The 12629-nt window shown below is 37.5% G+C and overlaps 1 protein-coding gene and 1 long non-coding RNA gene across 2 annotated transcripts; both read right to left on the bottom strand.

Moving 5' to 3' along the window:
- Nucleotides 1-1439: 1439 nt before the first annotated feature.
- LOC127083598 (uncharacterized) lies at nucleotides 1440-9276 on the bottom strand. The gene is made up of 4 exons (XM_051023910.1): nucleotides 8997-9276; nucleotides 8708-8913; nucleotides 6129-6500; nucleotides 1440-6042 (listed from the first exon to the last, which is right to left on the bottom strand). The coding sequence occupies exons 2-4, from the start codon at nucleotides 8798-8800 to the stop codon at nucleotides 1645-1647; spliced, it is 4863 nt and encodes a 1620-aa protein (XP_050879867.1). The 5' UTR covers nucleotides 8801-8913; nucleotides 8997-9276; the 3' UTR covers nucleotides 1440-1644.
- LOC127083599 (uncharacterized) lies at nucleotides 8023-8699 on the bottom strand. The gene is made up of 2 exons (XR_007788477.1): nucleotides 8456-8699; nucleotides 8023-8363 (listed from the first exon to the last, which is right to left on the bottom strand). It is a non-coding gene; the product is annotated as an uncharacterized LOC127083599 (long non-coding RNA).
- Nucleotides 9277-12629: the final 3353 nt, after the last annotated feature.

Genomic DNA, 12629 nt, shown 5'->3' with positions numbered 1-12629 from the left:
GATTAACCATGGTATAATATTCGCATTTATAGATAGATAGCACTCAGAGACATCATTTTTCCATCTTTCACATGGTGAGATATCCATCACACTGGACGATGTCGCATGCCTGCTGCATCTTCCAATCAGGGAGAGACTGTTGGACCACATCGGGATTAACAGAAATGACGCAGTGGAGATTATGGTGACCTATCTGGAAGCTAACCCGAGATGCCCTATAAAAGTTAAAAGTCATTTGAGGGTGTCATACTAGGTTTCCATTCCTAGAAAGGTCGCATGCACAATAGTTTCATGCGACAGAGCAGACTGCTGGTGATGATGAGGAGGTTATGCAGCATATCGCATACACATTGAGAACATACTTATTGTACCTACTTCGCATGTCCATTTTGTATGGACAAGAGTGTCACTTATTTGGATGTGGTTTACCTAAAATACTTCGCTTACTTGAAAGGGATCCATGAGTACATATGGGGGGTTGTTGTTTGGTCTACCTGTACTCCAAATTAGCTGAAAGTTGTATGTGAAAGACCAAACAGATGACAAACAACTGCACCCAGATGATGTGTTACGAATAAGTCGATGTATTATGGAGGTTGGGCAAGCGGGTATACACAAATGAGTCTTTATGGATGGCTATGAAGTGAAGGACATTCTAGATGCCATCATGGAGAAGGCATATCCGACACTGCAATACATGAGACAACGTAGGAACAGGGAACTCAAGGCATACACATGCAATACATGAGACAACGTAGGAACAAGGGACTCAAGGCATACACAATATACTCAAGGCATACACAATAGTATATAATATTTATATTAGGAACACTATTATCGTTTATAATTTATTTTAACTTTATTATATAGTTTGATTTCATTTATATATGTCATTTTCATATTATTTGATTAGTGTGTAGTTTAATTTATATAAAATTGAATATGATAATATAAATACGAAAATTCATCTCCGTATTTTGTCTATAATGCTTCCAAAGATACATATTTAGATGCCACAGACTACAAGTCTTCCTAAAGTTCATGTATCTCCAAAAGGAAAATAAACTTTCGGCCACCAAGAACATATTTTAGAGCAAGCAACTATTTTCCTCCATAAAGATTCCTCAAAACCAAAGAGTCTTCCAACACAATGAAGCACTCATTTACCACCCCAAGTCTTCAAAAAGACTTGGTATAAAGTAGATGAAGACCTCTTGAAAATTGAACATTGCCCATCCTCAAATCACTGAAGACAAGACATTTTTATTACACAGAAATTTTAAGCACCATCATAATATTTAATTGCGTGTTACCAAAGAAAGAGAAAGAAGAGACAAAACTACGGCAAGAGTAACAAGAAAAAATGAAACGGTGCACACAAAGTTAGCTGGCAAAGAGAAGAATTTCTCAATGAAAATGGGGCATATGACCCGCAGAGAAACTGCAATTGCACTTATTCATTTACCATTTAAATATATTTCTTAATACAACAAGCATCCCCCTCCACTAAATTACATTAGCGTGATACACGATATATATTCAAATATCCTGTCCCAGAATGTTACAAACAACAGTTTAATTTAATATACAATACTAAACACTTACAAACATTTCTGATCAATCAGATTGTAAGATTCTAGATTTCTATTGCCATGAGGAATGTTTGGTGTAGCCATCCCGCCCACCATCAGGCTCCTTCCTCTTAAGAACACTACCAGCCAGATGGATCCTTGCATGCTCCTCAGCTAGGACCTGCAAACTGGCAACAGAGAGTTGCCTTGATGCAAGAGGTGAGATTTCATCTCTCCCCTCTATGTCTAAACCTCCAGGTCCAGCATTAAGATCTAAGCCCTGTCTTGCCCATTTCCTACTGGTCTCAACACTAGTACTACTGCTACCTTCTGGAAGGCCAACGGCATAAGGCCTGGGATAATGGGATGAAACTGTACTGGCAGGCCCCATCAACTGCGAATTTACCACAGGGAAGCAAGGTCGACTGCCTGATGTTGGATACACAAAGGTAGTCGATCCAGCAGAAAATGACGATGATGGAAGAGGAAAGCTGGAATTAAAAGGGAAAACAGGGTATTCAAATGGAGCAGATGGATATGCCATTGCACGAGAAGATGACAATACTGGCCCCCTATAAATATCAGTTCCAAATGGGTTGCCACTAGTGGCAGGACTCAACAATCTTTGTGATCCATTAGGGGCAACAATTGAAAAGGGCTGATCCCCTCTATCAGGCATAATTGAAGATATCGTAACAGCAGAATAGGTGTTGCCACTGGAAGGAAGCCATGAAGAAAAGTTACCTAGCTCGGCAGTACTCATCCTAAGTCCAGACACAGATGGTTGTGCTAGCACACTGCTCCTGGCATGCTGAGAGGGCATCAATGGTTCAGTGGTGATTTCCTCAACTGAAGGTCCATTATTCAAATCAAAGTCCCTGTGGGCACTCACTTCTCTATTTGAACGGCCACCCAATGATGATTTCACCTGCATTTGAGGTACATCTATCTTATAACTACTGCTTGCAGAGCAATTACCGATATCAGAAGCTTCATCCATTAGGTTTAAGTCAAGTCCAAGACCACCAGAACACTGAATAGGAGAGGCCATCTTATTGCATACTGGATTATAATCATTGGCTTCAAGAGATACAATATTCATGTAACGAGCACAAGGTGAAGATGAAATATCATCTAGTATTCTTTCATCGGCCACATTCAAGTCAATATCTAATGGTAGTCGACTCTGCTTTCCCGCGGCAGTATCAGGATTAGGGGTGGTTAGTGTAACAAGAGGTGTTTCCATAACCTTCCTGGGCTCAGCTGGCCGGAATGCACTAGTAGCAGCTGACCCTTTCCAACCAAGTTCCCCTTTACTTCTCAATAAATTCTCAGGCAGCATGAAGGGGCCCTTTGCAGCAGCAGCCACAGTGATTGATGCAGGAATACCATAAGACAAAGATGAAGCAGAAAATGGTACAGGACTGATCAATCGAACAGAAGGTGCACTCCCAGATGTGGCAATGCTGTTTAACTCACCACGCTTTCCCTCATCGGCACCGAACCCCTCATTTAAGTCAAATTCAACCTTTGCATCTGCATCTGACACAGCAGCAGCAGCAGACATAGAAGAAGCGTCTGCTGTGGTAGAGGTGCACTCCTCAGCCTCTTCTGCTTCAATGGCATTCAGTTTTGATCCTTTAGAATCCAGTTGTTTATCCATTTCTTGTGAATGAAAGCTAGATGAAGCTTTGTGAAGCTCCTGTCCAGCATCTTCGTCATGAACCTCTTTTATATCTGAATTTTCCTCCACACGCTCAGCAGCAAAATCAGTTGCACTAGAACACAAACCACTTTTCGCAGGCATAGCCAAGACAACATGTTCACACTCAGTTCTTAGCATTTTATCCTCATTAGCATGGTTCTCGGCAGAAATATCGCCGTTTTTTCCATGCTCTCGTTCATTGAAGTCTTCAGGATTATCAACACCACGAGATAGGAGTACATCATCATCTGTTCCTCTAGCTGAATCGGATTGTCTGTGAACAGTGGGAGAATTTTGATTCGTCAGTCTGTCGACGCCTGATCGTTCAGCACTGTGATCACCATTTACATCCACTTCCACAGATGTGTGTAACAATTTGTCAATTGCTTCCACCTTAAGTCCAGCAACACTACTTATCTTAATACCAAGAGTTTCACCAGCATTCACTCCACTCACAACCTCTTCCAGGAGCTGCTTACTACAGTTACCATCCCTAGCTTCTTGCAATTGAGGAAGTGCGCGCAATGAAGCAGGAACAGGCTTTTCAACTGGTATTCCTTTTCTTTCTAATCCAGTTTGAAAAGTTCCTGTAACCTGTTGCAAATCCTTACTACGTGCATTAACAGGCTTATCTAGCTCACCTAGAGCTTTTCCTCCAGATGCCGGACAATCAAAATCATTACCATCATTCATCTCGCCAGATATAGAACCATGTATTTTATTTTCAGCATCAAGACCATTATTTGAGTGGCATTCATCCCGCACAATATTTTCTTCAGAGGACTTAACTGCAGTGTTGCCTGTGCACAGCTGTTCAACAGCAGTAGTTTTTCGTTCTGGAGACTCAGTTGGTGTCGAGAATTCAGATTTCAACATCTCTCCAGTAGCCACACTAGCAAGAAGATTCATTCCAACATCATCAGATTCAGAGTACTTAACACCTTCAATTAAAGCATTTATGGAACTGTAAGAAGCATCCTGCAAATTCCCAGCTTTTTGTCCGTTCCCAGATGACAAGGAAGCAATTTTTGATACCTCTGTTTTCTTACAATCATTGCCAGTCCTACAGTGCTCTTCATCAGTAACTGCAGCAGGGGATCCATCGCCTTCATCAGAGCCAGTCAATACATCTTTAAAATCATTACTCTGCCAAGATTCAGTGTTAACATCAGAGCCAATATTGGCTCGATAAAAGTCACTCTTTTCCTTTAAACCGTGATCAAACTGATCATGCTTCTCCGAAAGAACAGGAGAAGCAACTCTACCATTCATGATTGTAGGTTCATCAAAAGAACCAGCACTGGCCCTTTGAGCAGGACTTCTACCTTGGTTTGGAATTTTAACAATTAGCTTGGGAGTATTGCCTTCATTTGAAATTTTATCAAGTGCTTTTTCAATTAATCCAGATTGAGATCTTCTCTCTGAAGTTAAACTTTTGTGCAAGGAGGACTTCCTACTTGACCGACTATCCCTTTGCCCTTTGGATGAAGTTGAACCTAGGAGTCCATTGATAGATTTCCGATGCCGTGAAGAGCCACCTGATAACTTATTTGCACTCATTGCAGTAGAGCTTCTGGCATCCTCCTTTCCCGAAAGACCCCCGGTTCTAGCATGGTCACTAGAACAAGATTGACTGTTGTTGTAAGATTGACTGTTGTTGTGAGATTGACTAGAACTACTACTTTTCTCATCCTTTGCATTGGCGGTAGGAATATCAGAACTGCCATTGACAGCGGCGACATGGGGCTGTCCATCTTTTAAGCTCGTAATTGCAGATACAGGCGAAGGCACTGATTTTGCATGTCCTGGAAATGCAGATGTGGATGCAGATTTAGGCGTGTTCTCACCCTGGACAATCTTCAAGGAAGAAGTTTTAGATGTAGAAATCTGTGTAACTGAACTCTTCATGGCAACATCAGATGACACGCCTGACTGTCTATTCCCACCTTGACCAATATCAGCAACCCGTGATTTGGCAGGACAGGGGGAATTGGGACCAGAACCAGACTTTCCATCCTTTATATTCATTTCAGCTTCAACACGTTTCTTCCATGTGTCAACTAAACCTCTTGCTTTCCTCTGAATTTCAAAGTTTTTATGGGTTCGCAAATGATTCACAGATTTACCAATGTTGCACATCTTTAGAGCCTGTAGATTGACCGGGACCTTATCAAGTGCCCGAAGTAATACTGAGAGAAATTCCTCAACAGATTTATCACCATCCCTAGACCCAGTACCATCACTGTTCTTTCCTTTATGGACCTCTTGGAGCCATTCATCAAATACAGGTAAACCCCTCTGCTGCACAAACTGACTAAGACAATCCAATCTATCTGTTGCTGCAATAACAGCTGCAAGCAATGACCGGCTAGCTAAATCTATCTTCTTTTCATTTCTATCACGAACTATCAGCTGCACAAACTTTTCGACTCCTTCGGCATCAACAAGCCCTCCCTTTTCTGTAATTTTGGATATCTCTGTCTTCAAAATGCTATCATGCCTAAAATTACTAGAATGTCCATCCTCAATTTTTATTGAACGTTCTCGCTTGATGGGCTCGGAGCCCTGCTCTACCCTATCCCTTTTCCTCCCTTTAACATGAGAAGGAAAGGAAGAAGTACTGTTCTGCACACTATCTGAAACTGATTTCACCTGTGATGTTGAAGTTGGGCTACTCATTGGCTTAGGAGACCGACCGCCTGGCTGAATTGTTGCATTCATTTCTACACAAGTCTTATATACTAACTTATGTACTTCTTGGCATTCCTGGGATGTTGGAAAATAAGAGATGAAAATATAAGGCACTATAAAAAGATCATTACAGACAACAACATAAGACATCCACTACTTACATTAAGATACTCTTGATCATCTAGCCATCGTAAACACTTGTTCGATGTGTCATAAACCCTCCTACACACAAATGATGAAATTCCTGCTGGAAGTTTTACGCCTTTAGGAAGGAATGCAACTTTACAAGGATGGATTAGCAATTCAGCATCAATCTCACTCTTATGAAGGGAGTAGAAAACCTCGTTGGGAGCAGCCTCCAAGGGCTCTGCTTTGCTGAGTTTTACTTCAATGGACCGATAAAGCCAATTAACACTTAACTTCAATTTACTTTCTTTACCAAGTGTCAAACTACAAATTACTCCAATAAAAGGTGGGCGATCTTGCGATGGTTTGAAGAGCGCACAGTCACCAACACTAATTATTCGACCGTCCTGCATTTGAGAAGAGAGAAACTTCTGTGTAAATCATTACAGTTCAATTAACAGAGAACTCTGTAGTTTACATTTCAAATAACAAACATTAAACATTCCCATTTATGCTTTAAACAGCTATTTGACAGCTAAACCCTTCAAAGCAATATTTTAAGGTACACATTCTTCTTTGGCAACAGAAGAAAAATAGTTCATTAATGAAACAAAATCACAATAAAGTGAAACCTGTATTTAGACTTGAAATAAATTTGTAGGAAGTGGTACATACAAGTTCCACGCATTACCAAAAGAGATAAAGTAATCAATGCTAATATGTTCACACCATCAACTCTTTAGAGAACCAAATGCAGAGTAAAATTAAAAACCAATAAAAGCAAAATCGAATAATAATAATTTAACAAGAATTTAATTACCCTTTACCGTCTAAGCTCTCCATACATAAAATTAGTTTTTTCAACACAGATTATCATGCAACCAAGTTTGGCTTCTCTAAATGAAGTGATAAATATGCTTAATAGAAAATTACAAAATCATAACCATTTATAGAAAATAGATGCCTGTGATTAAGATGAAATACATACACATGCAATAACACATTTTGAAGTTTTAGAAACCAGCTATATTGAATTTTCAATCTATGTTAAGAATAACATACTTTCTCTCTTACAGTGCAACCCTCATATTAGAAAAAGCCCAAAATAAAAAATTACTCCCTCCATTCAAAATGATCATTTTTGAAGCCTTGCACAATGATTAAGAAAGTTATCAAATATCTACAACTTTAGAGAAATATAACTACATATTATTGTATCACCTTTCAATTCAACTTTAATGGTTAGAAAATTACAAGCCCCCTCCCTCTACTAAGTATTGGGGATCCAAGTTCAGTGATCAAATCAAGTGAGTATTGCAAAACACCTCCGGTCATTTAATCCTTGTTCTGATTTCGCCAATAGAGGTTGAAACTCACACCCTCTTCAATCCCAATTCACCTTTTTGATTCCCAGACACTATTTTCATTCACCTTTTTTATTCACCTTTTTGTCAATGCTCTCTCTAATTCCACATAGTGGAAATCCCAAAAGAAAGTTAAAAAAATGAAATAAAAAAATAGTGCCTTCTTGACTTTCTAAGCTACATAATCTGAAACTAACTAAGACTTCTAACATGACAATTCATTTGAAACGGATGGAGTACCAAAAAGAGAACGCATGCACAAAACCCTCTGTGTACAGACAACAATCTTGTTAATAAGACATTGGGATTGTAGAAATCAGTATTTAACTCAATAAGCATTAAACTAGGTAAGCTTGTAGAAATTAGTATCTAACTCAATACGCATTAAGCTAGGTGATTCCATAATCAGTGACAAAATACATTACATGTTATAAAATCTACCTGCATTGGAAAGTAAATGGAAATAAAAAGAAACATTTGCACTGCCTATAATGATTATTTAAGTAAATTGGTGAAGATAGTGTACTTTCCATGCAAGCACAGCTAAGCCAACAAGTACAAATGCTAAGTTTTGCAAGAAACAACAAATTGCCAATTCTCCACATACATCCACGGGTAACAGGCACAGATTACACTAAAATTCCCAACACACATAAATTTAAATAATTGTAATCAATTTGGCCAAAGTAATAGCCATAAATATATACATCAAGTCACAACATCAAACTCCAACTAATATAAGTCAAACCAAGTCAAACCACTTAAGATGACAAAGTTCTCCCATCATGCCACAACAAACTATCCATTGCTGTTATCTCCATTCACAAGACTAGACCTTGAGATTAATCAAGTGGGAAGATAAGCTCCTTGGCACTTCACTATATATTAAGAAGTATTACATCCCTTCTACAATAAGAGAGTTCTTTAAGGTATTTTCACTAAAATAAAAGAAAAAACAATTGAATAAGCTAATTTGGAGTACATTTTTACAAAATTACCTCGATTACTGATTTGGTAGCTAACAAATGTCATGACTGTATTATATAGCCTATTGAATTGGATCGCAACAAATGTCATAACTATATAGCCTATTGAATTGAATATAACAAATGTACACTTCATTATAAATCTACACTTAATTCTTATAGAATCCCAAATTTACCTTTAAACCACAGTAGAACACATGTCTTACAAAAAAGCCAACAAAAATAAGAAATGAAAAGCTTCAAATACAATTTTAACATCAATACCTTACTGAACGACTTAGCAGACCACGAAGACAAAGATGGAGAAGAAACATCCACTTTAAGAGACGATTCGCCACGTTTGAGGGATTTCAACATGTGCCAAGTGTTTTTCCTCTCTTCACTACAAATCCTTCCTTAAATTACACAGCAAATAAGATCTTAAAACCCATGTGTTACGCCTTCGAGAAACCCTAGATCCACCGAAAACCCTAAATCACACCGAAGAGAACTATGAAACCCTAACTAAAGTAGAATTCGATAGTTCAAAATACGAGCACGGTTGAGATTTTACTGCAGCGCGATAATCGGATCCACGCGAGAGGATGATGATGAATTTGGGAACCGCTTTACGATGAAGAACGAAAGAGCGTGCGAGAATCTAGAGAGAGAGAGAGAGAGAGAGAGAGAGAGACTAAAGGGAAAGGATGAGCTTGGCAGTACTTGGGTTTGGATAGTGTAAGACGGGCAGATCGGGCAGTCTGGTCAGTGAGAATGATAACGTCACGGGGAGGTGATGAGGCAACGTGTGGAGAATGTGACTGCAGATTGGGAACTGAGTCATCGACATTGACTGGTCCATCTCCACCTTGTTAATTGACTTTCATTTTCTATTCATTTTCTCCCTCTCACATTTATTGTTTTTTTTACACCCTCGGCCATTATTATCCTCGGTCACTATTATAACTATTATAAGTGGGGCTAACTTGTACTCTTGATTAAATGTTAAAAAATTTACAAGTAGAAATTTTTATTAAAAAAACAATAAAATAATGAATTATAAATTTGTATTAAATTCAATATATAATTTTTAATACATTTTTATTATATCTATACCTGTTCTTATAACTCAATCGAATAAATTAGCATTATTCTTATAAATAATTTTATTTTTTAATATATTTGATTATTAATATATTTAATTCATATTAGTTTCAGATAGTCGAATGTAATAAAACAACCAAATTTACTTATAATAAAAATTAGATTTTTTTATTAATACTAAGGTCCTACCTGTTTTTCTATTTTTTTATTGTGATAGCGCGTATAAACTTTTTAAAAAGTTTTTCGTACATGTCATATGTGACACTGATTTTTCATCCCTTATTTATTTGATTTTTCATCCCATATAGACACAAAGTTAATAATAACCTCATAAAATCCTTGAAAGTATTACATTTAACTAATTTGTATTCATTAATGGAAGAACACATTATTCGTCACCCCCTCAACCTTCATTTTCATTTTGGCTCTCTCTCTCTCTCTCTCTCTCTCTCTCTCTCTCTCTCTCTCTCTCTCTCTCTCTCTCTCTCTCTCTCTCTCTCTCTCTCTCATCTCTCTATATATATATATATATATATATATATATATATATATATATATATATATATATTTCATTCCAACACACTATATAACATCGACTTTTCTGATACAAGATATAACACAATAGTATTAACAGTGTCAATATTGCTTCGGTGTCTATGTTTGATATGTATCTTTATGAATGATTTATAGGTTTTAAGAATGGATGAGAGGCATGAAATAGATAAGAGGTTTACTTTCTTTTTTTTGCCCTTCAAATGGAAGGGATTGGTTGGTATAAGTAATGAGCTAACAATGTTGGTTGAAAATGATATGATATGTGTGTGTGGAGAGAGAGAGAGAGAGATGGGCATTGTAGTTACAGCGTAAAGTTAATGACAAAAGAGTGAGCATATGTTGGTAGTGATTGTATGATGCTATAGAATTCTTGGTGTGTGCTCACTTATCTTTTTGTCATCTTCTCAATGCATCTCTTTTCACTTGACATCATTGCCATCATGTATGGTAATTTTTTTGAAGGGTAGTTAACAAATGATGCATATATCTTTTGTATTGTAGGTAAATATGGTAATATTTGATTTTGTGTTTCCCTTTGTAGTAGCTAGCCAGGTCTGAAGTGGATATACAGGAACTTTATCAAGCACTCACCTTTCTTAATTATATAGGTTAGTTACCAGTTTTTCCATATCATCATTTTCTCAGAGATTTTGTACTTAATTTACACATCACATATTACATTGTTTTCATCATTCATTATTATTTGGATCCATAATATATGTGTGTTAAACAGATAGTTGAGGATAATCTTTGGCTCAAAAGTTGGTTGTTGCTTCCACATAACTGCAAAAAGAAAACATGAATGGTCATTGTAAAAAAAAGATATCTGAAAGATTTTTGTGAAGAGACATGTTATTAAAATGACTCATATCTTGAATATAGACGAATGTTTAGTTATCCCATTTTTTAAATTGAAATAAGTTTGTTGATAATATATAGGTGGTTCCTTACAATCCATGGTTGTTATCCCATGGTTGTTGTTGAAGTACGATTGTCGCATCAATATTGAGGTTTACAGCAGCATCAAAAGCATTAAATATTTATATAAATATGTTTACAAAAGTCCTGATCAAGTCGCAATGGAAGTTCATAGAGGTAGAGGTATGGATGAGATTTAACAATATGTTGATGCAAGATGGACTTGTGCTTCATAGGCATTGTGGAAGATATTTAAATTCATTATTTATAAGTTATATTCCAATGTTGAAATACTATAAATTCACTTGTCAAATCATCATCAAGTGTGATTTTATAAGCATCAAAGAATCACTGGTGTCCTTTGAGGACCGTACGCCAAATGTCAAGGCTAATCCTTTGCCTGCTCATGGCAATGCTTTTTTGAATATGGTAGATGGATGTCCTGGTAATTTCAGGGTTTTTGATGTTCGTCATATCCAACAATCTTTGGTGGAGATACATAGGACTTTGTGTTTGATCAGTGATTATGAACATGACCATGATGGTTGTGTTATTTGCAGTGTTAACCCTCGAGGATGTGTGATTGTCAAAGAGACATTCAGAAGTTGGTGGATGAAGGTGTGATCCAAAGTCAACAGTCCAGAGACATGGGTAATGGTGTGAACATAATTGTACCAGTATTCAAGACTCCGGAGCGAGTATTGATCCAATTTGACAGCAGTATCAGAAATGATAATAGATCGGTATCGTTGTTGGTAGTACGGTTAGTGGGCCCAGACCTGTATGCATCCGATAAAATTGTACCTTATAAATATAATGCTACTATGAGATTCCTCTTCCTGCAGAAAATTCAGTAGTGAACATTGCATATTTTGTAAAGGTGACCCGTAGGGGTCGTGTATTTGGTTGGGTATCTCCAAAGGTTGTGGAGGATGTTGTGGTCGGTAAAAAGGTGGATGTTCCTTTGGTTAATCTTGTTAACACTCCAACTTAGTAGTCTAGTGAATCCAACAGGTTAAAGGTTAAGGATGATGAGGATGAGGTTCTCCGGTCGATCAAGAAAAATGAGTTCAATGTTGTAGGGTAGTTGCTCCAAACACCTTCCAAGATTTTTGTCTTATCTTTGTTGATGAACTCTAGGGCGCATAGAGAGGCTTTGCAAAAGGTGTTGGAGCAAGCCTATGTAGAGCATGATGTCACAGTGGATCAGTTTGATCATATTATCACCAATATCACTTCTTGCAATAATTTGAGTTTCCGTGATGAAGAGCTTCCCGAGGAAGGCAAAAATCACAACTTGGCACTCCATATATCCATGAATTGTAAAGAATATGCTTTATCAAATGTTTTGGTAGACATTGGTTTGTCAATGAATGTTCTACATAAATCTACTTTGGCAAGGTTGTCTTATCAGGGCGCACCTATGAGATACAGTGGTGTAGTTGTAAAAGCGTTTGATGGGTCTCGTAAAACTGTCATTGGAAAAGTGGACCTCTCAATCAAAATAGGTTCGTGGATTCACGAAGTTGGTGTTGTCACATCGAATCTGCATCAAAAGCTTAAATTTTTAAGAATGGTAAGCTCGTTATTGTGGGAGGAGAAAAAGTGATGTTGGTTAGCCATTAGTCTT

This window comes from Lathyrus oleraceus, chromosome 5, assembly GCF_024323335.1.
Source record: "Lathyrus oleraceus cultivar Zhongwan6 chromosome 5, CAAS_Psat_ZW6_1.0, whole genome shotgun sequence".
Lineage (NCBI taxonomy): Eukaryota > Viridiplantae > Streptophyta > Magnoliopsida > Fabales > Fabaceae > Lathyrus > Lathyrus oleraceus.
The sequence above is the reverse complement of the archived record's forward strand: the minus strand, read 5'-3'. Positions and strand labels throughout refer to the sequence as shown.